The 27,749-nt window shown below is 39.4% G+C and overlaps 4 protein-coding genes across 6 annotated transcripts in view; 2 read left to right on the top strand and 2 right to left on the bottom strand.

Moving 5' to 3' along the window:
* The first annotated feature begins 331 nt into the window (after positions 1 to 331).
* Positions 332 to 1,273, top strand: LOC124393536. Its single transcript, XM_046861436.1, has one exon. It carries the CDS (start codon positions 332 to 334, stop codon positions 1,271 to 1,273), a length of 942 nt encoding a protein of 313 aa, XP_046717392.1.
* A 211-nt stretch (positions 1,274 to 1,484) lies between these two features.
* On the top strand, positions 1,485 to 3,640 carry LOC124393726 (rhodopsin). Its single transcript, XM_046861735.1, has one exon. It carries the CDS (start codon positions 2,341 to 2,343, stop codon positions 3,328 to 3,330), a length of 990 nt encoding a protein of 329 aa, XP_046717691.1. The 5' UTR covers positions 1,485 to 2,340; the 3' UTR covers positions 3,331 to 3,640.
* A 454-nt stretch (positions 3,641 to 4,094) lies between these two features.
* Positions 4,095 to 15,993, bottom strand: nup155 (nucleoporin 155). The gene is made up of 35 exons (XM_046861734.1): positions 15,867 to 15,993; positions 14,979 to 15,146; positions 14,749 to 14,886; positions 14,521 to 14,617; positions 14,374 to 14,444; positions 14,185 to 14,277; positions 13,775 to 14,038; positions 13,558 to 13,631; positions 13,381 to 13,472; positions 13,190 to 13,287; positions 12,934 to 13,101; positions 12,684 to 12,784; positions 12,364 to 12,534; positions 12,145 to 12,255; positions 11,946 to 12,040; positions 11,771 to 11,856; positions 11,570 to 11,632; positions 11,008 to 11,158; positions 10,860 to 10,926; positions 10,618 to 10,733; positions 10,432 to 10,535; positions 10,204 to 10,337; positions 8,694 to 8,885; positions 8,473 to 8,611; positions 8,225 to 8,360; positions 7,992 to 8,145; positions 7,774 to 7,878; positions 7,045 to 7,199; positions 6,829 to 6,958; positions 6,599 to 6,712; positions 6,294 to 6,414; positions 5,918 to 6,028; positions 5,455 to 5,591; positions 4,672 to 4,778; positions 4,095 to 4,590 (listed from the first exon to the last, which is right to left on the bottom strand). Exons 2-35 carry the CDS (start codon positions 15,118 to 15,120, stop codon positions 4,452 to 4,454), a joined length of 4,176 nt encoding a protein of 1,391 aa, XP_046717690.1. The 5' UTR covers positions 15,121 to 15,146; positions 15,867 to 15,993; the 3' UTR covers positions 4,095 to 4,451.
* Positions 15,994 to 17,583: 1,590 nt separating this feature from the next.
* Positions 17,584 to 27,749, bottom strand: part of nipblb (NIPBL cohesin loading factor b) — a 32,335-nt gene continuing 22,169 nt past the window's right edge. For all 3 annotated transcript variants that reach the window (XM_046860980.1, XM_046860981.1, XM_046860982.1), the window contains exons 24-47: positions 26,288 to 26,431; positions 26,107 to 26,193; positions 25,712 to 25,932; positions 25,477 to 25,579; positions 25,215 to 25,313; positions 24,916 to 25,062; positions 24,414 to 24,548; positions 24,209 to 24,307; positions 23,875 to 23,928; positions 23,657 to 23,768; positions 23,398 to 23,534; positions 23,127 to 23,267; positions 22,881 to 22,974; positions 22,492 to 22,646; positions 22,312 to 22,402; positions 21,953 to 22,126; positions 21,671 to 21,861; positions 21,468 to 21,575; positions 21,170 to 21,370; positions 20,420 to 20,566; positions 19,970 to 20,316; positions 19,607 to 19,781; positions 19,034 to 19,210; positions 17,584 to 18,737 (exon numbers count right to left, since the gene is read on the bottom strand). In XM_046860980.1, coding sequence (XP_046716936.1) covers positions 18,372 to 18,737; positions 19,034 to 19,210; positions 19,607 to 19,781; positions 19,970 to 20,316; positions 20,420 to 20,566; positions 21,170 to 21,370; positions 21,468 to 21,575; positions 21,671 to 21,861; positions 21,953 to 22,126; positions 22,312 to 22,402; positions 22,492 to 22,646; positions 22,881 to 22,974; positions 23,127 to 23,267; positions 23,398 to 23,534; positions 23,657 to 23,768; positions 23,875 to 23,928; positions 24,209 to 24,307; positions 24,414 to 24,548; positions 24,916 to 25,062; positions 25,215 to 25,313; positions 25,477 to 25,579; positions 25,712 to 25,932; positions 26,107 to 26,193; positions 26,288 to 26,431 — 3,705 coding nt within the window. In that variant the 3' untranslated portion in view covers positions 17,584 to 18,371. The remainder of the gene's footprint in view (positions 18,738 to 19,033; positions 19,211 to 19,606; positions 19,782 to 19,969; positions 20,317 to 20,419; positions 20,567 to 21,169; positions 21,371 to 21,467; positions 21,576 to 21,670; positions 21,862 to 21,952; positions 22,127 to 22,311; positions 22,403 to 22,491; positions 22,647 to 22,880; positions 22,975 to 23,126; positions 23,268 to 23,397; positions 23,535 to 23,656; positions 23,769 to 23,874; positions 23,929 to 24,208; positions 24,308 to 24,413; positions 24,549 to 24,915; positions 25,063 to 25,214; positions 25,314 to 25,476; positions 25,580 to 25,711; positions 25,933 to 26,106; positions 26,194 to 26,287; positions 26,432 to 27,749) is intronic.

Genomic DNA, 27,749 nt, shown 5'->3' with positions numbered 1-27,749 from the left:
GTAGGGAAATTGTAATACAACAGCATAAAAAAGACAGAGTGTAAATCTATATGTCTGCAACAGACTGTCTGCTTGAAATTAAAATTGCCTGCCCACTTATTTTTGTTTGTTGTCAATGGAAACAAATCTGCAACACACACATTTGCCTATATTTGCAGCTGATAGGAGGAGTTCTGAAAGCCACAACCTCAGTGAAGAAATTAGGTGTCTGGTGACATGAGTATAAATTCCAGACTTCACCAAACTGTTCTTTAGGCAGTAACTTTGATTATCCAAACAGCTGGAAAGAAACGTGATTTGGTAAGAAACGAGTGCTTGCTGACAGTTTGAGATGAGTGCAGAACGCTGGACAAAGGTTATAATCAGAGGCGTTATGTGCCTGTCAGGAATTATTGGAAACAACTGGCTGTGCATTAGCTCCCTGCCAAAATCCATCTCTCAGCTCCGAACAAATGATGCCCTGTTTGTAAACCTGGCTGTATCCAATCTGATCACCAATTACCTGGTGGACCCTCTCCACATTTTCACTACTAAAAGTTTTTTACCTGTAGAAAAGGTGCTTTGCAGCTTTCAATTTTTCCTGCCTGAATTCTCAGAAACCAGCAGCATCTTGAGCACCATGTTCATCACTGTGTACTGGCATCAGAAGCTCGTGGGCTCTCTGAAACGCGGAGGAGCTCCTGTGAAAATGGACAACATCTGCTTCATCGCCGCTCTTCTGGCAGGAAGCTGGACATTCGCATTTGTCCTCAATGTCCCTCATTTTATTGCAGTTGTGGAAGACGATGGGAATGCAACTATTCAAGAATGCAAGGAAGACCTGCCTTCGGAGGAAGCCAATCAGGCCTACAAGGCGGTGTACATCACACTCGCAAATGTGCTTCCACTTACCGGGATTCTTTATGCGAGCATCCAGATTGTGATCACTCTGCTGCAGAATGAAAAACGGATGAAGAAACCGAGCACGGTGGTCAAGAACAGAGGAAACGCCTCACCAGAGAAAAGTGCAGATAACATTAACAATGTACCAGCGGTTACCAAGTCCAAGTCACAAGCCAAATCAAGTCTTTTGAGGGCTGCAAAGAGTGTGGTAGCAGTGGCCTTTTTTTTCGTAATTTGCTGGATAATTCACCTCATCGTCAATCTCACTGCTTCTGTCACACCATCCAGCGTGTTAGAAGACTTAAACAGCTTTGTAGGAGCATCCTATACGTGCATCATTCCTTATATTTACCTGCACGGTATGCAAAGGCTGACCTGCGCCAGATGTTAAGGACATACAGTAGGCCATATGTGAAGAGTAATTCAATAAGCTGTGATTTAATGCTGTATATGGAGGATAACACAAATAAAATAAAACAAATTGAATGTAAGTGAAAAGAAAATCTGTATATAACTGCATTGTGTTTATTTGCTATTAATCTAATGAAAAATTCAATGTAAAATTAATTCATGTTCATTGTAAAAACTTTTCATTTGGTGAATCTGTTTATTAATGTTTATCAGCACTACATCATTACTAATTCTTTGCCCTCGGTTACACAAGGTCAATAATGCTGTTATGTACGGAATTATGATTCAGTGCAAGTTCTTAACTGTTATTTATCCACAGAGAAAATGGTTGTCCTGTATACATTCTCATAATAAATAACTTATAAGAAGGACTTCTAAATGTGTCTGTCACCTTTAAGCATTCTTTAACATGTTTTTCTGCAGGAATCCCAACCGCAGTCTCTTAATCGAACAAAACTTCCTAGCAAAGAGCCCTTAGACATCCAAAGAACCAGTAAGTGTACCACTGCGGAAGAATTTATAGCTTCTCGACTAAGACAAGCGTCAGACTCGGTTGGACTCATACCCACGCATTCTTTTTACCCCAGCAAGTAGACTACTACAGTAAATAATATCTAAAGTGTTTTGTAGTTCATGTTAAAATATCTTCATATTTAACAGTATTCATAGACAACTTTCTCTTTCAAGCTGAAATCAATCCACAAAATCAAGACGAAGTCAGGGTTTTTTTGAGTGTTCATTAAAAAGTACATGTATATGACAGCTAGTAATTTGACTGTTCACACAGTCAGAGGAAAGTTCATTCTACCAGCAACAGATGCAGGTCTTTCTTGCACATTGAGGAGTGGGGGTGTAAAACAAATCATGCTGAATGCTCAAAAAGATGTGTCCTCAGGTAGGTGGGGGAAGAACTGGTGTTCACAGCATTGTGGGAGGAGATGTCAGAGCCTGGTGATGTCATTAATTTACCAGGCATAAAATACCTGACAACAAGAATACTGAAGCATCCACTACTCTTTAAACAGTTGCTCCAGTGTCCTCCTTAGGATGAATGCAACAGAATGGATCAAGGCTTTAGTTAGAGCCTCCATGTGCTTTTTGGGGATCCTTGGTAACAACTGGCTGGCATTGCGCTCCCTGCCAAGATCGAAATCTCAGATCAGACCGAATGACTTACTGTTTATCAACTTGGCTGTGTCCAATCTGATCACCAATTACCTGGTCGATCTGCCGGACACCTTAGACTTTGCGGTCCACTGGACCAAAACAACAAAAAAATACTGTGCGGTTTTCAGTTTTTGCTCTGAGATTTCAGAGACCAGCAGCATCTTCACCACCATGTTCATCACTGTGTACTGGCACCAGAAGCTTGTGGGATCTCTGAAGCGTGGAGGAGCTCCTGTGCAAATGGACAGCCTCCGCCTCATCATCGCACTGCTGACAGGGAGTTGGGTGTTCGCCACCGCGTTCAGCATGCCTCATATCTTCTTCGTCTCTATGGACATCTTGAACCAAAGCTTCAATGGTTGTGTGGAACAATTCCCAAGCCCAAAGGCCAAGCAAGCATACGAGATGCTGTACCTTACCCTAGCAAATCTGGTTCCGATTATTGGCATCGTTTTTGCAAGCATCCAAATTGCAGTCACACTCATTCAGAACGAGAAGCGGCTCAAGAACACAAGCATGTTCACTAGAGGAAAAAACACGAAGATTAAGAAGACTCCAGGACCATCATCCAAAGTAATAGCATCAAATGCTGCAAATAAAGTCCAAGATCAACAACAAGGCGTTCAAAGGTCTCAAGACAAAACCAGCTCTTCAGGTAACCAGGTGAGGGCTGCGAAGAGTGTGGTGACAGTCGCCACCATTTTTTTGACCTGCTGGCTAACGCACCTGATGCTCAGCATAACTATAACTGTTTACGAGTCAACCGTTGTAGCAGACATGATCAGCTATGTAGGAGCAATATATACTTGTATAATCCCTTATATGTACTTGCATGGCGTGAAGAAGTTGAACTGCTCCTCCAAAGGCTAAGGCAGCTGTCTAAGAATAACTCATCAGAATGATCAGTTGTCCCAGACACAACCGGAGACATGACAAATGAAGCGTTCATCCTCTAACTCGGCTTCTGGGGATTTAAGTGCAGATCTAAATTCATAACATTTTTTTTTTCCCCCTCATCAGGTTTATCTTCAGAATTTATTGATTATTAGCAATGTAATTTTTTTTTCTTCTCTCAAGAAATAAAATTGTGTTGTGTATTTTTTTACTTACATCTTGCTGTTACTTGCAGAATCATAAACGATCCCCTGGGCCTAATTATACCTTGTTATGAGTAATTATTGTCAACAAAGCAGCAGGAGGAGGGAAAATAAATAAAAAAAAAAAAACCTCTCACGATACTAGAGCAAAGGATTTCCATTACTGAATTCAGGTGAAAAAGAACAATGTTGTGACAAATTTGACACTACAACAATATATAATACAGATTATTCCCATTATTCAGATTCAAGTTTTTATGTAAAAACGAGTCTGCACAGAGTCTGTCCTTAAAAATTGTAAATAAAAAACAAACAAACAAAAACCCCAACCTTTTCCATTGTTACACAAGCTGTGGCTTTTACATGCTAGAAATAAAACCAAAGAAACTGCACTGAATGACTTGGGGTTATATGATGATTTAGATGTGGCTCCCCCGATGAGAGACTGCCTCACTTACAAAAATGAATCATCCAATTATAATGATAAATGATAATGATGCTAATAATAACAACAACAAAAACAATCATGAGTGATACTTGTTTTTCAGCAACTGGATATGTATTTTTTGCTGTTTTTTTCCTTATAGTAGTCTTCAAATCCAGGACAAAACGAACTTTTTTTTTTTACAAATATTTTTGCACTTATAATAAACAAACAAACAAACAAACAAAAAATCATGAAGTGAACACAAAACCAAGTAAAAAACATTGATCATCTGTGTGTATGCTTAAACTGAATCCTTTCCAGGCACTATGAGGGAGGTAACTGTAGCTCTGAGTGTTATTTTTCATTTGCAAAGGCATGAGTGGGAACTTTTATTCGATTGAAACAGCTGTGAGGAAAGTTTGTGCAGAATTTCTGATGTACTGTGAGATGCCCCTTTCTAACTGGCCTCAGTGAAGTTTTTCCAGTTTGGCCTGTAGAGATTTAAAGTTGCGTATGATTTCTTCCAAGGCAGCACTGGGGCTCAGGGACTGAAGCTCCACCAGGTAGCCACAGATGTTGTCCAAGCACACGTTGGTGAACCTCCGTCTGAGGAACGAGAACATGTTCGTGAGGAAACGAGGCTGAACACCAAAAATCCAGGGAACATGTGAGGTGTGGAGTTGTTACCTGTCGTAAGTGGGCACTCGGCTTGGGTCGTTTACGTAACCTGACAGGAGCACATGGATGCACTCCACAAGGTGCAGAGGTTTCCTCAGACGCTGCCAACACGGATCCTGAAAAAATCATGGGCAGAATTATTTATTAATTTATTTTTAAACTTAATGATCAATAAATTAATCTTAAAAAAACATTCATATATCCATTCAGTAAAGATTAATCAAGCATACAAAAATATATATATATATATATATATATATATACACACTGTCTAGTTATTTATTTAACATTAAATATTTACTTAATTTATAGCTCACATTCTCTTGGTTCTCCTATATATTTGGATACAAAATCATTTGCATTCATTTACATAATCATGGCACAAAAGATGGGAGTAAAATTTATATATTTACTTATATACATGGATGGAGTGTAGCATGGTATTTTGCTTTATTCGTTTATTGGTAGGACCAATTTTATTGTAATTTAAATATGTATCCATTAGAAAGAAAATGGGGGGGAAAAAAAAAAAAAACTTTTTCAATGTTTAATACTGCACTTTTAACACACTCACATCACACTATTTTCATTTTTAACTTAAAATTTGATCATGATTTAAGTAACATTTAATTTATACATATTATTTTACACATTATTTGTGTGTGAGATAAAGCTTTAAACCAGAGTACACATTTGGTTATTTGTACTATACCATACTAACAAAAAGAAATAAATAAAAAGCTTGCTGTGCATAAATAAAACAGTGCTCTTGTCTGATGAAATGCCTCATACCCGAGCTTTGAAGAGTTGATCATATACTTCTAGCAGACGTGGAAGCTGGATGCCAATCTCCTGCATTGTGACTGTGACAAAGCCCACATCCCAGTTCAGCTTACACACTTCCTGCTCCAGAAACTTGACCAGAAAATCTTAAATAAAACAAAAAAAAAAAAGGCAGATTATTATCATCATCATCATTATTCTTGTTACTACCAGTTTAGCAGATTATTACTAGTATCAGCAATAGATATTAAAACAACATTTTAAGGGTCTAACTAAAAGTTTTGTCATTAGAGCAAAATAAATTAGAAATAAAAGGTAACAAAAATTGAGAAAGAACTCAAAACAAATGTATGCTTCCTGACACTGATAAACCATGCATCACGGGGCAAACAATGCATCAAGGGAAATAATTAAACAATTATAGTTAACAAGAGTTGACTTCTGTTGGTGTTGACAGAAAATAAGACGATACCCAGAGGAAAATAGCGTGGTGTTCCGGCATATAGCTTCCCCAGAGAGATCAGCTTCAGATTCAGGGCCTGCATGCGGTCTGCTGGACCCATAGCCACGCTGTCATTCAGCTCTGCAATGAAAAAGAAATATGAATAACCCAAGAATTTGTGTGTGTGTGTGTGTGTGTAGCAGCAGAGACGTGATGAAGCATCAGCTGTGGATGATACAGATGTGGGTTGAACAAACATACCTGACTAAGACATACAAAATTTTTCCCAGTAAATAAAGCATTAAATGCATTTAAATTTACGTAGCCACGTAAATTTAATCTAAGCGTTCAGATGTACCACACACGCACTCAAACACTCTCATACAGCACACACACACGCACACACCTTTTTCCAAGATATCTTGCCACAGAGAGTGAACCAGGATGGGGTCTGAGTGTCCAGCACAGTGAATGATTGCCAGCTTGCACTCAGTCAACACAAAATGGTCTGCAAATTCTCCATACAGCTATAACAATAAGAAAACATATTGTTTAATTAATAGATTATGTAAAATATTTCTATGTATATATACGTTTATACACCCAGTTCTGATTTAATTAAATCTCCAGAACACTATTAAAATGTTTGATGTAACAGATCCATGTAACAGATCCATTCTTTTAACTCAAGGCTACAGAGTCTGATTATACCTTAGTGATGTCCATTAACTCGGAGTCTAGCCGAGATATCGCTCTCGGTGCATTCGGGTGCTGGGAATATTGTCTTCTCAATGTCTCCTGGATCTGCACCTGAATGCGCACCACCTGGAGCGAAAAAAATAGCTCCCGTTTACTGTCCCACAACACATACATTTATTCATAAGCCGCTGTTTTCCGAAATTGCCCTGCAGCCACAGACAGGAGCAACAGACTAATCTTACCTCCATCTTCTCTTCAAGTTCATGCAAAAACTCTCCATCTGATCCCATTGAGGAGATGGAGGAGGAACTCTTGGCTGAAAGGATGGCACGGGAGATGTACTCCAGCCTCTGCTGTAGAGAGATCTCTGTGCTGTAGACATACAAAATATACAGAGTGTCATTAAAAATACGGAGTCCCAGTTAGGACATCGGCTAGAGGAACGCATCCCAACACACCTGTGCATATCAGCCAGCTTGGCCAGGACGTGAGCCGCTTTGCCAAAGCTGCGATTCTTCTCATAGTATCGCCACAGGAGGTCCATGTTGCGCACTTTGCTCTGGTCCTGCTTTATCATGTGCATTAAATGATCTTCAAGATACTGAGAATTGACCTACACAAAACAAAATATTAGAAAATATAAAAAAAAAATATTAAAGCTTGAAGAACAGAGGAGTAGGGTTTCACAGTAAACACTTGCATGATAATCAAAACGAAATGGCCAATATTGAAATCAGGATTGACTTGCATCTTTTCGTGCCGCATTCCAAGAAATTAAAACCCAACTTTCAGCAGGTCAATCAGCCAAACCAAATTTAAATAAACTTCAACAAGCTGCTCAACAAAGGACTTACAAATAGCTTGTACCGCATCACATTACACCGACACATACCTTACAAAATGCACACACCACAGAAATGGCTTTAGCACTTTTACTATGTAAAATCTGTGGGTGACGCTTCTTTAGCACGTGCCATCGCATGATCTATTGGTTCGTTCTATTTTACTATATGCGTGATCAACTGCCCGGTGGTGGTAATCATATAGGCAGATGGTCAGCATCCGATTTTACTTCAAGTACATATGCAAAAACACCACATGCTGCTGAATAGTCAAGAAAATACAGTGAATTATACCAGTGCCGTCTTTCACTTCTTGGGGAGAATGAAGAAGAACACATGGCCTACCTCCAGGAGTTTGTCAGTGAGGTCAGCTTGGATCAGCCAGTTGTACAGTGCGATGTGGAACAGCTCATCCTGTGACCTCTGAGCTAGGCCAAGCATTTGTTCAAACTGCAAGCAAAAAAAGCAAACAAATTGATTAAAAAAAAAAAAAAAAAAGATTAGGTTTGCAAGCTCCTCAAGTCAAATAAGCTAATATTGTAATAACATTAACAGCTACTCACATGGGCAGCAGCATCCTCATTGCTGAGCATGTTTGGGTCAGAGGTCAGAACCGGAGGCCCTGGCTGCTTAGGCACACTGGGCGACTGGGGAGCAGCTTTGCTGTGGTTTACCAGCTCCTGCATGGTGTCCGTGATGCATTTATAACATGACAGTCTGGATGGGGAGACATTCAGAGAGTGTTACATTGCAATATAATTGTATTGCAAGTATAATGAAAAACATGTTTACACACCTTTCCTGAAAAGCTTGCTGCCCAACAGCATCCCCCTCAGGCTCTCCGTTCTTATAGAAGTGAGGACCCAATTTCTGGGGGTCTTTCTTATCAGCTGCTGTAAGGCACAGCTCCACAACGCCCTCATAGAAACGCACTAGAAAGGTTGGACAACGTTATATTCTTTTCACTCATAAATGCGTAAATGATTGGTCAGGAATGCTTTAAAGAAAACTTAATTTTATTATTTTATTTTTATACGTGTTTACCTTGGCGATACTGTGAACACACAAGAGGCAAGTCTGTGTGATTGCTGATCTGTTGGTACAACCGCAGTGACTCCTTGAGCATACGCTCTTTCTCCAACTTGCTCTGGATTAGCCTCGAGCCCTGCAGTAGCTCATTAGCCTGAGACAAGAGCAATAAAGGCTCGTTTGGAGTACAGGACAGTTTGTACATAACTGAGGGATAAAACAAGGGGAAAGTTTACCTTAGAGCAGACGCTGTCATCACTGCTGTACAGCAGGGGACAGATATCGCGCAAGAGGTTGCTGATACCATCCACAGAGGCGCTGTCTTTGATGTACACGTTGATGAGGGCGGTAATGAGTGCTCCGGTCAGCTCACGGCCACGGATTACCATGTCCTTAAAGCTGACGGATTTCAGCTGCTCCTGGAAGTCCTTTTATGTGAAATGAACAGAAAACAATAATAAGGACAATAAAGATTCAGGGCCAACTGGGAACTAATGAAAACTTAAAGGGACCAGTAATATTTGGAAGTTGGGCATGAAGCTTGTATACGATTGGTCCCCTTCATATACATACAGTACAGGGCAAAAGTCCTTGGCCACCATTAGATTTGTTGTTTCAGCAATTTTATAATGACAATGCATAATTATTTCTCAGACTCACTAACAGAATATAACCAGAAAACACAGACAATTTGTATGTAGTATTATGCAAGACATGCTTGAGCATTTCATACACACATGTTGTGTAAGTTTAATTCATTGGAACTTGCTAATAAGATCAACTTTCAGTCGCATCATTCCATTCAAAAATCTCAGAATTTGAGTCATTATATCATCATTAAATCTGCAAGGTGCAGGTATTTTAAATGTAAATCACTACACAAACTTAACACTTAAGCGGTTTTAAACAAAGCAAATGGTTAGACAAAGAATGGATTGAAAGACCAAGAAAACTTTGAAAGTTTTCAAAAGTTTCTTCTTTGAGAAACCGAAAATAGTCCAGCTGGTACCTGGCTCAGCATCTGAAAGCTTCATCAGGAAGCCAATCTAAATGTTCTACAGTGTAAAAAGTTTGATCAGGCAAGGTCAAAGACAAAAATAGTCTTTTGTTAAAGGGCAGCAGCCATAAAAACACTGGGTGGAAAAGCAAAAACATGCATCAGTAGAAAAGAGTGTTATGGAGTGACAAAAACAAGTATGAAATGTTTGGGTCCAACTCTCGACAATATGTGAGAAGAATTTGAGCGAGATGGAAGAATGAGCACTTTGTGGCCTTCACTGAAACATGGTGGAGAATCTGCAACGCAAATCTAAAGAAGAATTCTGTGAAGTGCCGAAAGAAACTTGGTGTTATATACAAGATTACGTCAGAAAATTCAGGACAGTTTCCCATGTTCACGGGTTCCAGATGTTCTTAGTGCAAATGGTGGGGGTCAATTTTGCTCTGAAAATGGTGGTGGTGCAATTTTAATTTTGAGTACACATTTTCTATTTGTCTCATAATAAAGAGACAAAAAAGTAAATATGGTTGGTCATTAAAACTCATTAAAAAACATTAAAAATAACAAAGCTAATGGTGGCCTAAGATTTTGCAAAGGACTGTGTGTGTGTTGTGAAGAAAAAAAAACTATAGGGTGGCAACTTTGCTGAGGCCCTAATGCATTCAAAATCTTGTTGGACAATTATGTTGCTCATCACAAAAGAGAGAGAGAGAAGGAGAAAATATAAGACTGTGCTGGGTGAAAACCTTGGGCAGCTCAGCAATGATGATACTGAATTGGTGGTCACAGAGGAGCTTCCAAAGAGCTAGAGTCTGAAAGGATCTATGCACCAGCTGCTGGATGCCTTGTAGAGATGTCTTCTCATAGACCTGAGCTTCAGCTGTGAAACAAATAACAGCAAACCATTAGTTGTTTCTGTTCTTTTTCCCCCAATCTCAGACAATAAAAAAAAGAAAGAAAAAAAATAAACTTACTATGATATTTCCTCTGAAGCTCCTGCTGAACTTGCTGAGAGCCGACACCATCTGGCCGCATGAATCCCAGCAACCTTTGCTGCAGGTTGGCCGGGGAGCTAAAACTGTGAGAGCAGAAGAGTCAGCATTTCTGTAATCTGACCTGTAATCAAGCATAATGTGTGAGGAAATTTAGATGCTCCTTACTTGGCTGCACCCAATGATGTGGGGCTAAACTGCGAATTCTTGTCAATGAACTCCTTTAGGCCCTGAAGCTCCAGCAGAACTGCCTCCAGGTCAGTTGAACTTGCCGTGCTCTCCATCTGTGACAGTAATTTTAAAAGTAGAAGTCATACAGTAATACATTTATCAGCCAATATTTAAAAATAACGATATAAAAATGTCACTATACAGCCCAAAGATGCATAACCCAACCCGAGCGCACTTACAACAATCAATGTTTGGCTTCCTTTACTGATCTGCTGCTCCAAAACCAGGCTCCCATCCCAGATGTTGCTGTCATTATTAAAAAAAATTCAATTAGCAACACATAATCCAAAGTCCATTGTGACATCTGCGCAGCTATTAGTGCTTTACCCAAGTATGCGTGAGAAGTAGATAACAATGCCATTGTGCTTCCCAGAGAACAGAACCTCAGGACCGGAGGACACCGTGGGCATAGCAGCACTGCAAGGGCTCATTGGAGTCGCAGGGATGAATGGAGTTGACACACAAGGAGGGATCATACCTGTAAAACAGTTATCATACCTTTAAAACACTACAGAAAGTTTTGAAAAGAAAAAAAATAAATAAGGAAATATGTGAATCATAATAATAATAATGACTTAGAGGACGGTGATCAAAAGGTATGAAAAAGAAAATGTCCAATATGTCTAGACTATGTGTCTCAGTGTTTCTTTTGGTTTACAAAACACAATCAAAACAATAGTACACGTTTATTTCCATTATATATTAAAATCCATTTGGTCATTTGTTGAAATATCAGAAAACTGTATTCCACATTCATTATTTCTAAACATGCCGTATTCCTTTCATAAACAAACAACTTTCTAAGACTTTCTTTTTCAGTGTTAGCATGATATCTGGAGGGTGTATATATTAAGTGTATAAAAGGGGTACACAAAGGGATAGTAGGTACCTGGAGCTGGTGTAGCAAGAAAACTCGGATTAGCAAGAGGACTACCGAAAGGCATAGGAGAGCCTACAATTAAAATAATAAAATGTTATGGGTTAAAAACAGGTTGCTACCAAATCTACAAATGTCCACAAATCTATACTAAACACAAAAATTAGTACATTAAATCAAGTGAATTTTACGAATAGTTTAGTCTTTAATGACCTGGAACCGGCGAGCCGAAGAGAGGTCCGACATTACTCGGTGCACTCATGGCAGAAGGGAACCGCATTTGAGCTTCTCCTCCATACCTGTAGCAAGGAGATTAAAGAAAGAAGTTATTTCAAATCATTTATCAATATGTAGAAGTGTGTGTAAAGAATTTAGAAACTTCACTGACTTGAAGAAAGCTCTTGTGGCCCATACAGAGACTTCTCGGTCACAGGCAGCAGTCGAGCAGGCCAGGATCAGAGCTGTGGCACAGGCCTGCTCCTCCTACAGGACCAGCCAAAAATTAAAAAACCCTTTTAGACAAGTCTAATTCTATGTATGCACACATCTACTAGTATAAATTCATAAAAAGGTGTTCAAGCTCATACCCTATGGAGTTTGAAGAATCGCTCAATTTCATCACTCTCCCCACCACTGCTGCTTACCAGCAGATGGCGCAATTGATCCACTGGTCTCAGTTTGTGGAATATATGACTTCCCTGAGGAGAGACAAACAACATTTTTATTAACTCATTAAAAATACATAGAAACCCGAGTTAAGGGTTGATCTGCAAAAAAGAGAGAGAGAGAGAGAAACAAACTTTCACCTGGGCAGAGAGGAGGACAAATTTCTGAGGTGGGATGTTGTGCTGCTGAACCACCACTGGCGAATCTGTGAGTGGAATGATGTCCTTATTTAAAGGAGTGACAATTTTGGGCACTTTCATCTCCTCTATGGCAGAGAGTGCCCACGAGTGGCCGTCTACATTTGAGGTCATCTGTTTAAAAAAATAAAATAAAAAAATAAAATAAAATATAAAGAAATATTTGGGTACATAAAATATTTAATGCAAAACAAAATTTCCATGAAAGACATTTGAGTAAATCTAATACTTATTATGAGGAAGCAATTATGAAAGGCTCCCACCTGAGCCTCCATGAGAGGCTTCTTGAATGGAAAAGAGTCGTGGTTTATACACCACAGAATATCACTGTCCTCTGTCTCTGATGCTGCCATCAACAGAACACCTGCCAAAGTGGAAAAACCAGAGAAATGATGATCAATTTATGGTACACTAAAAAAAAGGGTTCGAGAACATGCAAGATATTCTTTAAAAATCTTCCCTTGGAGCTCCGCTAGATTATATGTGACTGACAAATTCCATTTTAATCTTTACCTTTGTTATAGAGAGCCTTGTGTACTTTGGCAGGCTTTTGCAGGGTGGAGGAGGCTGAGAATCCTGGAGGCAGTCGAACGTGTACCAAAGCCAGAAGGCTGGGTCGGAAAACGCTGTGCCTGGCGTTGGGTGGAGCGAACGGGGTGGTGCTGAAGTACAGCCGTATGCCTGAGCAGCACATAAAACCACCACGGTTAATAGAGAGTAACGCAGAGCAACTGAAATCCTTAGAATTATCATCAACATCGATTCTTACCTGCATGTGTTACAGCCATGAGCTGGAAATCTGACGACTCGGTGCGATCGATGACGGCAATCTGGACGATGGGTTTGAAGACAGAACGGTCCATTGTCCTGCAAAGGACACACAAGCAAATGGCTTGGATGATGCGTGTGTTAAAAGACTGAAAGGGAATAAATACATTTGTTTAAATAGCGTGGCTTTACCTGGCGATATTCCCAGCAGCTGAAACAATACCGTTCTGAGACATGGCTGCCACTCGACTCATTCCCTGGCCATCAGCTCCCAAATCATAAACCTGACACAGACATTAGTTAGTCACAAGCTTAAATCAAAGATTTTGATATCAGGACTAAAAAAAAACATTCATTAAATCCTCTGACCTGCAGAACACCTTTCTCTGATCTCGTATACAGAGTGTTGCGTGAATTATCAATGGCAATCTGAACGACTGGATCTAAGACAGAGGATAAGATTCACAAAAAAGTGAAATCTGTGATTCACTGTGGCTACAAAAACTTGCCACAGCAACTCATTAGACAGATAATCAGTCACATACTGACAAGACTACTCATAGGCTGATGTGATTAAAGTTCTTACCATCTTCAGAGAAGGAGAACTGGAGCAGAGATGGAATAAGGAAAGACAGGCTGCTCTTGGAGTGGTTGATCTTCCTGCAGCGCTGACTGAACCACCCAGCTTCAGCCTGGTAGACGATTTCATAAAGGCATCCGTCCTTTCCGGCAAGGAAGATTCGTCCCAGGTGTGTAGAGGTGATGGCCAGCATGTAAGTGTTGTCCGTAGGTATGGAGTAAAGTGGGTCAGGCAGCAGCTGCATGGCTCCTGACATGCTGTCATTTAACCCTGCATAGGAAATACACAAATTAAAAGCTTGGGCTTTCGTTTTCAGAGATGGAAAGTCTGAGAGAGACACATAGAGCAAAGGAGAGCGTTAAAGAGGAAGAATTAGAGTGACAGAAAGAGATAGAGATAAATTAATCGAGACTCACCTGTCTGAGCCTTAGGAAAGCTCAGGCCAAGTATAACAACATCTACCGGTGTAGCCAGCACCAACAGGAAGTGGATGTGAGGCTGAAAAATCCCTGCAAGACAGTGAGAGGTGTCTAAAAACAGTGCATCTAAAATACAAAAATACAAATAAATTCATGCAAACAGATTCTAAACAAGTCTCTTCATACCTGCTTTTGGCCTGACCAGCCCGACCGAAAGTATAGTTTCACTGAGACCATCAAAATATGCCACATCGCCTCTAAAGCCAGAAAACTAGTGAGCATTAAGTCATACATTTCTGTCAAAGATTAGTTTAACTTTAGACCAGTACTTACCCATCTTCATAGTTCCATAGGAATATATCGTTATCGATTGTAAGCCATGCCCTGCTGATCTCAGGGAAAACTCCCATCATGCAATTGCACTGCATGTCTTTGAAGAATGTGAGTTAAAGTATGCCAACTGACATGAATGAACTAAAATACAAATGAAGTAGTTTGTTCACAAGAGAAACAAGACTACACTTTATTATAAAAGAAAATAAAGCAAGAGTGAGAGGATACGACTAAACTGCTCCACCAGCTCCGGGGGCAGAGGGACCCTACGGATGGCACTCAGCTCTGGTAAATTTGGCACACTGATCAGACCAGGGCCTTGTAGAGGGTAATCCATGTCGGACACACCGGTCAGAGAGGGCATATCTAAACACAAAAAACAATCATATTAATGAGAACCCCTATACTCCCGTTACCTCAAATAATGTATATAGTGTATAATGTGGGGGACGACTTACTATGTGAAGGTACATTGAGTAACTCTGACAGGTCAGGGAAACAGCGGTCTTCCTGCAAGTGACGGTCAATCAGTCGGGCTGAATTCTCCAGAGCCTCATGCAGCGCAGCTGCCACGCTGCTGGGGCCCAAGCTGGAAGGCATGGCAAGCTCGAAGAGACAGTGTTCACCTACAGAAAAAAACCCACAAAAACAAATTTGAAAATAATGTGACAAAGTGAACTTCTGAGCTATTATTATGAGACATGGATTCAAATCTCACAGGTAATTGTAGCCAGGATTCAAAGCAAGCAATACAGCTAATGGGATATGAGCTACTGTATGAGGATATTGTAGAAAAATAGTCATTTAAAAAGATGCAGGGGGTCAAACTGGGAAAAGACCAGGTTACAAAAGCGTGACAACTCTTTCTCCCATTTAACAGCATAGCAATGATTATTTAAAAACAGACAAACAAACAAAAACACTCTGGTAAATGGCTAAGGACATTCAATAAACAACGTGAAATCATTTTATTTATGAAGTCACAGGTTCAGATCCCACAAGGATAATTGCGAGGATTAATGCGAATTTGAAAAATACATATTGAAGTAAACATAAATAACTTGTGCATTTTCTACATAACCAAATACAATCTGCATGTGAAGTAAAATGTGTTTACTTAATGTTTATACAGTTAAAATAATTCATGCATGCAATAATACTTCTTTGGCTTCATGGTTGACATCAACAGTTACTGTTAGCTTAGTTTAGTTAGCTACCCGGCTAACTTATTAAACACAGCTACACATACAGACAAACCGTGTAAAATTGTAAAATTCCCACAAAGCAGAAATCCTTCATTCTCTCGTGTGGTTACGTGAACAAATGACTTTTCCGCTAAAACTTACAATTTAATACAGCAAACAGCAGACTGGTTAAAATCGAACCACTGTCCCGCCAAGCTCGCGTGCTGCTGTATTCTCCGAAACAAAGTCTTTCACACTTCCGGTTCCGGTTCAAAAATGTTAAAGCAGAATTGACCGTTATATTACACCATATATACGAATATGCATGTGTGTGTGTCTGTGAGTCTCACACACACACACACACACACATTATATATATATACAAGCACAAAATACCATTAAATATGTATACTTTCAAAAACTGTTTACAATCCAAACTTATCATAGTAAATATTTGGACCTACATGTGGACTTGTACCTAAAACCAGCTGCTGCTCATAAGTCATAAAGACTTCCATTTCTTTTTCAATCTTATTCCCAATGCAGTTTTACAGACGTTCATATATCCGTAATTCATACAATATGGTAATGCTGGAGAACTCCCTGAGAGGAATTTAGGAAAAAAAAACCTTGAAAAGAACCACAAACAGGAAACCTTCTGTTTTCAGCAAGTACAATAATTAAGCTGTCATAGTCAGAACAACTACTATTACCTTTAAGGAATCATCTTAGGGAAACCCACCACTGCATACTTTAGGTTATCCATGCAGGGACATCCTCGGAAGTGATGTCTCAGTAAACAAGCCTGACATATGATCCAGAAAGACTTGTTACAACTTTGTTTCAAAATATGATAATGTTGAGCTGTAAAGGCATATATCAAAATATGTATAAAATCATGTATATCAAAATATAAATAAGTGACCCAAAACAAGCTATTTTTGAACTTTCAAACAAGAAGTTGGATATGGATACTTAATACAGATTATGCAAAACAATTTGATTGGCATTTCTGCCTCCTTTTTATTGCAAAACTTTTTTTACTCATATTTTATTCTTGGCTTCCCAGGATAGGCTCGAATATAACTACAGGAAAAAGCAAAACCTCTGCTTTACATTGAAGTTGAAAGATTATTTAAAGGCCAGTAATTGATTTTGCCTGAAAAAAGGTGTCACCCAGAAATAATTCATTGAAAAAATCATATCTGTAGATTACTACATTTAACTCGTGTCTGATTTTGAATCAGATCCAGGTGGACTAGAGGTCCTGGGAATGTCATTAGATTTTTTTTTTTTGTATTTCTAATAGATTTACTAATTTATTAACTCACTCAAAATATACACATTTGTGTGTTGATAGTCTTATTTTAAGTTCTTAACAGAGTCTCAGTATTTCAACACACCGGTTATATGGTAGAAAAGTTTTAACAAGGGTCATTATGCATTTTCTCCTCAGTCCAGTTCTGGGCTACAGTTTTGGAAAGAACTGACTGTCAAGAATGGTATCCCAGATAAATTATTGTCAATATAAATATAACAGAATACTACAAACACCCAAGTATCTCTTATTATAAGAGAGGACATTTCCTGCCTTTTAATAAGCTCTAATAGACCAGCAGTGCACCATGCAGGTGGAAAAAGGTAACAACAGAGTCACACATTAAAAGAAACGCTGTGGAAATTAAATTCCAGCCTCCAGCCATGTGTTCATCCTCTGCAGTTGAAATCAAAACAGTCCCTTACTATAAAACAAATGCGGTTTAAATATAAAAAGACTTTTGTTTGCTTAGAACGATTTAGATTTTGCCTTATGTCAGACAGCTGCTTGAAAAAAAAACAAAAAAAAAAAACAATAAAAGTCAAATGCAAACAAGACAAGTAACAAAGAGAAGTAAAAAAATTTATTGCAGTATTTGTTCCGCCAGAAGTGCTGGGGATCCCTTTTTTCTCTCTAGGGTGACCTAATACATCAAAATCTACATTTACAAAAAAAAAAAAAAATCTCCCCCTGCATGTAGGCCACAGATACTGCATGCTCTGCTTTGAACAGAATAAATTATGTCCAGGAGACTCCATTGTACAGCATGAGTAAACAAAACAAAACAAAAAATAGGAGTAAAACATAACGCAGAGGAAATATTTAAAAGGTTCTTTCCCTGGACACTGAGCTAAGCTAAAGAAATCCATCCGGTGCTAGGTTTAACTCCAAGAACACTTTATTAAGAACATCAACAGACTAATTTCCAACATTCACTTTTAAGTTTATTTTTTTTTTAAACAGATTTTTTCGTCAGAGATATAAACATTTTTGTTTTTGTGTTTATTGTTTTTTTCTGTTAAACTATGATACAGTGGGAGTAAAAATCACACAACTGAGTTGCTGCACAACAGCGAAGGAGCTCCCACACGTTTTCCAAACATTTCCTTCTGGATGCAATTGTCCTGTTTAACTTAAAATGTGTCCACAGAATGCTTTCCTGCAGGTCCTCACCACTTTTTAAAATGCTTCCCCTCTTCCTTCCTTTCCCTCTCCTTACTCTTCACACAGCCAATCTCCATGCTTTTGTGAGTCCGTGAGTATTCTTGCCACACTGTCCGAGTTAGAAAATGTTGGATCCCAATAAAGTTTGGCTGCCGAGAGTTCCTGGTGGAGTAAATGTAGTCGGATTAGCTGGAAGTCCCCTCCTTGGCTGCGTACAGTGAGCGTAAAGTCTGCACCATTTTGTTAGTCAGCTTGTGCGCGCTCGTCAAGGCGATTTTCTTGTAAATGATATCTGATTCCTTGATAGTGTCCACCCAAGGCACCAGTTTGCGTCCGTCCCGTTTCTTGGCCTCAGCCCAAGTGCCAGAGTACGAGCCGGCCATCCAGTGCACGCTATAACCGTTGTTCGTCTTCTGGATAACGCGAGCTATCTGCGGCCGGTCCTTGTACTTGGGGCAACAGATGGCAATGACGTCCATGGCTTCTACCGTTTCGTTCATGTGACCTGATGCATCTGCCGAATCACCACCTTTTTTGGATCTCCTTGATGACTAGATGGGGGAAAAAAAATATTGTTTTATATTATATATATATATATATATATATATATATATATATATATATATATATATATATATATATATATATTATATTTGTAAAATAAATAAATAAATAAATAAAAAATAATAATGACAATGATAATTTTATATATATAAATAAATAAATAAACAACAACAAAAAGAACAAACACTGGACATTTACTATAATTCTACACTATAAATAAATTCTTCACTTTTCTGGAACAGCCCAAATAAAGCATAAAATAAAAAAATAAATAAAAACCTACTCCAGGCATTTTTTCATCTCCATCGCTGTCTTCATCGTATGAGTCGGCAGCGTTGTTTTTCGGGCTGGAGCCTCCCAGCAGAGCAGTGATGGCTTTGTTTCTGGCATGGGTGCTTGCCGACGCCTCACCTTCCTCATCCTCTTCATCGGGATCCAAGTGCTCCATCAGTACCTTAAACTGCAAAGCGCCAATTGTTTGTATAGTCAGCAATAAATTCAGCAAGATACTCGCACAGTGAATGCAGAGCTCAACTTAACACTATCAAATACTGCTCATGCCTTAGAATTTATACTACCAGTTTATACATTTGCAACCCAAAAGCATAATCTTCAAAATTAATATTAGGAAATAAATAGTACAGTGGTGAGATAAGAACCTCACCTACCTACCTGACTGGTGTGTATCTGTGAATGAAGGTGTGCTTTTACTGTGTAATGTTCGGCTAATCAGTGATTATCCTTAATTAAGAGTTTAAAGCAAAAAACTCTTCATTTTTTTGTGCTTCATTAGGACTTGCAATACAACAAAAAACAAAACAAAAAATCGAAAAATGTCTACATTTTGTGCACTTACGTCCAAATATTGCCTGACGATCTTCCTTTTGATTTCGTAGGTGAGCTCTGCATTGGAGAGACTGTTGGTCAGAAAGTCTACCGTCTGTCGTGGATTAAAATGTATGTTGGCTTTCCTGTTTACTGCTTTGTCGTACACTTTCGCTGACTCCGTAGGTGAGTATTTCTGGATTTTGCTGTGGAGAATAGAAGCATGGCTTAAAATAAAAATAGCTGTGTAAAAAAAAAAAAAAAAAGAAAAGAAAAAAATGCATGCGTGACCTTATAGATTTTGAATTTAATATAAGATCTCAAACTGCCAAATAAATACCCTGAAAAGGAAGATAAAAAAAAAAACAGAGTTGGATAAATCTGTGATGGATACCTGTCGGAAAAACCGTAGAGATTCTTTAAATGCTGTTTAAGTACTAAGAGGAGCAGGATGCCCTGAGAGGCGTTGGCAAAATCAAGCAATGGCATGGGGTTGTCTGGCAGACGGTCCATGACCTTGTCCACATCGTCCGCCTCCAGGTCAGAGTCCGATTCAGAGTTCACTGTAGCCCGCTTAGTCTTCTTTGACCTATAGACAACTTCCTCATCTTCATCGCTGCTGTTTCCCCTGCTGGTCTCAGGATACTCATCCTCCTCGTTTTCCTCCTCTGAGCCGTATTTCTTTTCCCGCTCCTTCTTTTTCTTCTTCTTTTCCCTCTGCCTGGAGTCCTTTAACAAAGACTGAAAAGAAGAAATGTGAGAGTAAGAGACAGAAAGTGAGAGGGCAGAACAGCTAGGAGAGAAAAGGGGAAAATAGAAACACACAGGACAAACTGGAGCTCACCTCTTTAAAAGACTGAAGCAGGTTGCTGCCAGACACTGACAACGTGATGTCGATGTGATGCATGATGAAGAGAGGCTCCTCCTGGGTCTGGAAGGGGAAACACGCCAAGTTGTCGGCAATGAACAGCAGCATGTTCACCTCAGTCTTCTGCAAAGGAACAGATGTAGTGGCAACTTTAGTCAAAGCAAATGTGCTCTTATTCTAATGTTGAACACACTCCAATACTTGGTTACAGTAAATTTAAATCGAATTTGTTCTAATCAATGGCTGAATATCAGATTAATGGTAATTAGATTTCAGAAAATCTAAACTTCTACATTATTATTGTTTTTACAGATCAATAAATAAAACTGGCAGCATTTCTTAAAGCACATATGTCAGGTATTTACAAAGAAATATTCTCAATGCCTGACTCATATAGACTTGGAATTAATCAATAAAAAATATGTCAGGCACATGCATCCACAAATCAAAATAGAGCAGAAGGTAGACACTAGTAGAAAGATGATGTGAAATGGATAGGGAAAAGCGAGAGGCAAGAAAAATAAGATGCTTATGTAATAAATAAAAAAAAAACTCACAAGCTATTTTCTTTACCAAAAGTGCTATATTTATTTTAGTTTTCCAGCTTGACAAACTGACTCGAGTAAAAGAGGCCTTTATAACAGGACAGAGCCATAATTTAAAAAGACCTGAACAATGGACAGATCACAGAGAGACACTTCAAACTAATGCAGCAAACGGACTCACCGCACTATCATCAAACAGATTGAGCAGAGAAATGAGGAACGCTCTCCGGTGCTGCCGATTTCCCCGCACCATGGTGAAAAGGTGAGAGCAAAGCGCAGAGTTGGACTCGTCCTGACGGAAACCCCGAATGATCGTGTTCCGGGACGCCATTATAGCCTGCTGGACTTGATAAGACATCTTCATCCCCGCCACAGCCTTCATCTGTGTTCATGCAAACATCAGAGCACAAGCTCTCAGTATTTTGATGCTGGATATATATTTTAAGATGGTGTTAAATGAAAGGCTGAAGGTCACTCACGTGAATGAATCCTGTGTACTTTTTATCAATTTCCACTAGCTGCTGATCTGCTTTATTCCTCATTGTTGGCTCAGGATCAGTTCCCATAGCAATCAAATAGGGTACACACTACATAAAAACCAAAAGATTTATTTAGATTTGATAGATCAAAACTCTAAGGAGTATTTAATGTTACAGACACTGATTAGGATGTACATGTCTACCTGTACAGGGTGAATGAGACCCTGGTTGAGTGTGAGAGCGATGACATTGAGGGCAAAGTGCCGCACACTAGACTGTGTGTGAAAGAAGGCCTCCAGGACTTGCTTGAGGTACAGCTGCATGATGGAGCTGCTCATACCTGATGAGATGTCACCCATCTCCTTCAGGTCTTCCTGCTTGGACAACTTCTTCCCTGCAGAGACATAAAACAGTCCCAGTCAGGGTTAAAACAATGACTGATACATAAACAGGAGCGTTTTGTCCTGTGTGTGACAGGCACTCACACTCCCTGTCAGCTTCCTGCATTCGTGAGTCCTCTTCCTGCAAGTAGGTCTGCAGATTCTTCAGCACTTGGATCTTCAGGTTTACAGACCTCTTCCTGTCGGACAGCTGGCCGTTGTACAGGGTCTTTACGTCAGGGACGAACATTAGGCCTGGGTGCTGGATGAACAGGAAACCTGTGGAAAAAAGAAAGCAATTTTTTAAAATATATAATTAAATCTTGCTCTTTAGTGCTCAAGCATCAGCTTGAGAGAGAAGGGCTTTGAATTCAACCTTATAATCAGCCCCCCAAAACTTTAAACACTAAACAACCAGTGTCCTTTAAGGAACCCGAATAAAATATAAAAAGGGTTATGCATACCCAAGCCAATAATGGCTTTCGTCTGCACCTCTTCGTCCTCATTCTTGGTAAAATACAGAAGCAGCTCCAATACCTTGTCCTTTATGACAACCTGGGAAACAACCAATAAAACACCAATGACTTAATAAAAGAAAGGTTAACTGAAACGTGTGTGGCCAGAACATGGTTCACATAACAGACCTTGTTATTTCCTTTGAACTCCTCTCGGTCAAAGTCAAAGTGCCTGCACAGAGCTCCTACAGTGAAGAGGGAACGCAGCAGTGCTGGCTTGTTGGACCCCAGGACTGTGCTGTTCGGGTCCTCCTGGTGCTGGGTCTTCAGTTTGTTTAGTGCCCCTGGGGAACATTAAGTACAATGTGTCAACTGTTATCAAGAAACATAAAAAACTGTACCCAAATGTATTAAAACAAAAACAACTAGCCATTTACATTACATTTAGCTGGATTGTAGCGATGCCATGACTACATATTACTGGAACGTTAGCATATTTACTGGTCAGGAATAAGGCACTGCTTTGTTGCCTGAATTAGCACAGAAAACCAAGAGCTTCTTAAAAGTAAGACTCTTACCATAGTACCGGTTAAAACAAGCCCAGACAAACTTGTAGTTGTGAGTGACCTTGTTCACAATTGCCCCAAGACAGCTTACACAATGCTGCACAACCTGAGGTGGGGAAAAAGTAAACACTTTTAATGCCACTGGAAAAAAAAAATCGTGATTGGAACTTGTCAATGCTCATTTTGATGATCAACACATTTTAAAATTGCATTATATCTGGGAATGATATTTTTTATTTTCATGAATCGTGTACTGACCGTCATTCCATATTTGATGATGAGCTTCATCAGGTCCTCCTCAATAGTGGTCAGAAAGGTCTCACTGGGATGGTCCATCAGAGGCACCACCAACTCTAAGATTTTAGCTACATTACAGATGACCATGAAATCATTCTGGTTCTGTGAATGGAAGAAAAACACAGGGAACTTTTCAACTTCACAACTTTTTTGTGCTGTTTTTCTAGCACACCACTAGAGGGCAGAAAAAGCTTAAATGTAGTTCAAAACAGGAGGAGAGATTGTTGCTTACATTACACTTGGTGGTCAGGTAGGGCTGCATGGTCATAGCGTGTTTCACCATCAGCTGTGCTCGGATTTTGCTGAACAAGTACAGCGTGGTGATGCAGGCCACCAAGCGATTAGAGTTCACTCCTTTACTCTCACAGTCTGCACGGTAATAAACAAATAATAATCATTCAGAGAGTATCAAACGCTACTCAATCAAATTTACCACACTTGCTAACAGCGCTCAATTGTGCTCTGGCTGTGTGTGTGTGAGAAGGCAGTACCGGAGAGAGACTCCTCCTCGTATTTGAGGATGTGCTCCACTAGATTGTCGACGAGCTGGGCACAGGCTTTCCGTGTTGGCTTGTACGAGGCATCTTCCTCAGTCTTCAGCAGCTGCAATAACATCAGCACAGATCAGATTGGGAAAAAGGACAGTAATGCAGCCAAACTGTTCCTCTATACACCATATTCAGTTTAAATGACCAGAGACGACACTCACATTCTGAAGCAGCTGTTCAAACCAGTCGTAACCAGAATCCCTGCATGCAGACACCTGTCAAGAGAAATCCCCATTATGCTTTATCATCAGGCTTCAACAGACACACTATCTAATAAATCCTACAAGCATTAAGGATGGGTAAAAGGTAATCTAGTAAACACTAAGTGTCCATATGGGAGATGAGTAGAGTTGAGAAAATAACACTATTAATTAAAAGGTTACCAAAAAATCTGAAATTCCATACTCATTTCCTTTATCTAGAAATCAAACATCTCAAAAAGGCAAAATTTGACCATTCAACTGCTATCATATACTAATTTCCATGTCAGCTTACCACATCTGTGATATTGATGATCTTCCTGGTCATGGTTTCCTTATCGTGGTTTGGAGTTGGAGTGAACCACAATTTCTGGAATGTTTCATTCACCAATTTCTGCAGAAAGCATTTACAACATGCATTACATCTACAAACGACCATGAAACATATGTAATGAAAAAATAAAATAAAATAAAATGTATTTTACATAAAAAATGTCTACCTTAATGCCTTCTTCATCGTTGACCCTTCGGATCATCTTCACACACATCTCAGTAATCTTGTTGAAGGTGGGTTGCTCCAGACAGATGTCCCGCAAGATCTTAATCACCCGCTTTCTCACACTAATGCCAGTATCCTGCAAAGATAAACCCATGCATTGACACTTGCTACTTTATAAGTAGCCTGTAGGTGGCGACAGAGATTCAGAAGAGGATTTTACCCAAGGTGAACTTTCATACTTAGAATGAACTTTAATCTGGGCTAAAAAAATGTTATCAGCACAGCTTTCTTATTGTTGAGACCATTGTAAAAGCTATTCAACATTAACATGAAAAGAAAGCATGCTCCAATAACCTGCAGGTACAGTCTATATTAACCTCACAATTTACCTCGTGTACACAACAGCAAATGTAACTTGAGTTAATCTCTTATGTGGAACATTTTTATATTTTTGAAAGTACTTTTAGAGCAATCAAAGTGAGAGACCAAAAAAACAAACGCACCAGTATCCTTTCAATAAGCATGTCGTAGTACTGCTCAGTCAGCTGAGGGCGACTTAGCACAAAACGACCGAGCAGCTCAACGGCGGCCTCTCGCACGCTCGTGGAGTTATCCATTAGCCGACCATGGACTCCACGCTGCATGTCCGACTGTGCATGAATAACACATGAAAATATGTTAGACCAAAGGCCATACATCTATGTGTACGATGGTAAATAATGGTACATTTTCTACTCTGTCCAAAGACCCAGGGAACAACTTTTAATCCTTTTCTTGGTCATATCTGTGATTACACACTCACCCGAGCCAAAATGCTGGGATCCACAGCCACCACCTCTGACAGACACTTCATCGCTTTCGTTCTCACAGCAATGGCACTTTCTCCCAGCACTCTCAAGATCTAAGCAACACAAAACAACAGGAGGCTTATTGTAGCAAGACACTGCCAACACAAAAAGCACTTAAAACTTGTATTAAATCTTCAGAAGAATTTCTCTGTATTGAACATCAATGTTCCACTCAGTTATCCTCAAGCTGTGTGAATGTAAGTAATGTTTTCTTACCTGTGTTAAATAAATATCAAAGCTCTGTGCAAACGGCCTCATAGAGGCCAAATATCGCACAACTAAACACGCATCTTCATAGTCCACAGTATCAGAGTTCATTCTGAAGAGGAAGAAAAAAAAAAAAGAGTGTTGGACAGGTATCCATCTAGAATGCGTCTTATAAAATAGAGAAAACTGATCACTTAGACATGGACATAAACAATTAAGCAAGAAAAGGGTCACCCAAGCTTACTTCAATGTGCCAAATTGCGATGGAGTGGCCTTGATGATTGACCGCAGGAAGTGTTTGCGCTTCTCGGCTCTCTGCATGATCTCGCCCGTGGTCTCTATGTCCTTGGCATGATGCGTTCCTTCTGCAGTGTCTTCATCCTTCTGGTTCTGAGTCTTCATGGCTTTCTCTGTCTCTGTTGTAGTGTCCCTGAACCACTGAGCAATGTAGAACTTTCTTGCAAACTGTGGGGTCACGAGAACACTTTAATTACGGTCCTTACAAAATCTCACCAACAAAAGTGATTTACGAGAAACAGTGTTTTCAACAAACTAGCATTAGTCTTATATATATATATATATATATATATATATATATATATATATATATATAAATGTCCTTTTTAACACAATCCTCACCAAAAGAGAAGGGTCAGTCTCCACGTTTTCATCCAGGTAACCCAACAGAGCTTTCTGAAGCTGCTGGGTCTCATCTTTGCCAGACATCTGGAGAATTAACGACGCAATAATGATTAATAAAGCACACAAAGAAAACAGATCAGTTTATCGACTATAGATCGGTCAATAAATGACAGTTTACTTCGCCGAGGATGCGGTCTATAGATCTCTGGTCCATTTTGCTAGTAACAGCGTCTTTGCGAAGGCGAGCAGCAACTGTTCCCAGGTAGTCCAAAGAGGCCACTCTCAGGGCCATCTCTGTCTGTTTGTTACTGAACTGATGCACCTGAGAACAGGAGAGAAGGTGGTGATTTACATCAGTCAGGAGCTCAGTCAAAGCGAGGAAGAACTAACCATAAATGTAGTCATGTGAAAAAATTAGGACACCATTAAATATTCCGTTTTTCATTAAGAAATGTTTGATGCATATATCGATGCATATATCGATGTCTAATCTTGTTTTTATTTTTCTTGGGAAAAGAAAGTGATTTCATTGCAGGTCAACAACAAAAATTAACCTTGTTTTACTCAAACAAAAGACAAACTAAAAAAATGCATATTCTAACTGAGGAAAGTTAGGACACCCTGCCCCCTAATAGCTAGTATTACCTAGACATGGTAGAATACATGGTGAATTCTATGATGGTGAGCTGGACAGGTCCTGCTACAGGACATCATCCCCAAACCAGGACACTTCCACCTCCATGTTTCACAGTTGGTATGAGGTTCTTTTCCTGGAATGCTATATTTAGTTTACACCAAACATGTCCTCTGTTTCAGTGTCTAAATAATTCAATTTTAGACTCATTTGTCCAAAGAACATTATTCTAGAAGTACTAGTCTCTCTGGCAAACTACAGTCTGGCCGTCATGTTTCTGTTAGAGAGCAAATGTTCCCTCCTTGAACACCTCCTATGAAAGTTAAACTTGTGTAGTCTCTTTCTGATCGTAGAGGCATGCACTTTCACATCAACAGAAGCGAGAGCCTGCTGTAGTCCCGTGATGTCATTTTAGGGTTTTTTTGTGATACTTTTAGAATCTTGCGATCTGTTCTCGGGGTTGCTCTTGCTTGGACGGCCAGACCTGGGCATGTTGGCAGTTGTTTTGAATGTCCTCCATTTGAAGACTATTTTCTAAACAGTCAAATGGCTGATTCAAATTCTTTTGAGATCTTTTTAAATTTCTTCCCAGATTCATAAGCTGCTACAATTATCTCTCTGAAGGCCTCAGACAGCTCTTTCAATCTCACAATGGTGTTCACTCTCACTTCAACAGCCAGGAACACACCAAACTAAATGTCTGAAGTTTAAATAGGGCAAGCCTCCTTCAAAAAGCTGAGTAATCATGTTTGAATCAGATGTACCGGATGTGATACCCCTGAGTGTGATTTTAGCCATTTTAAGTGGGAATAAATGTGGGGATGTCCTAATTTATTCCTCACCAGAAATAGTTTTTTCCTTTTTTAAGTACATTTTACCAAAAGTTTTTAAAAGTCTTTTCTTCAGTTTTAATTGTTAGTTATATTACTTGAATCTCTCAGTATTGTAAACATTGAAATTAAATATCCATATGTCCAAATACGTAAAAAAAAACACACAGGCTTTC

This window comes from Silurus meridionalis, chromosome 11, assembly GCF_014805685.1.
Source record: "Silurus meridionalis isolate SWU-2019-XX chromosome 11, ASM1480568v1, whole genome shotgun sequence".
Taxonomy (NCBI): Eukaryota; Metazoa; Chordata; class Actinopteri; order Siluriformes; family Siluridae; genus Silurus; species Silurus meridionalis.
This window is presented reverse-complemented; position numbering and strand designations above follow the sequence as displayed.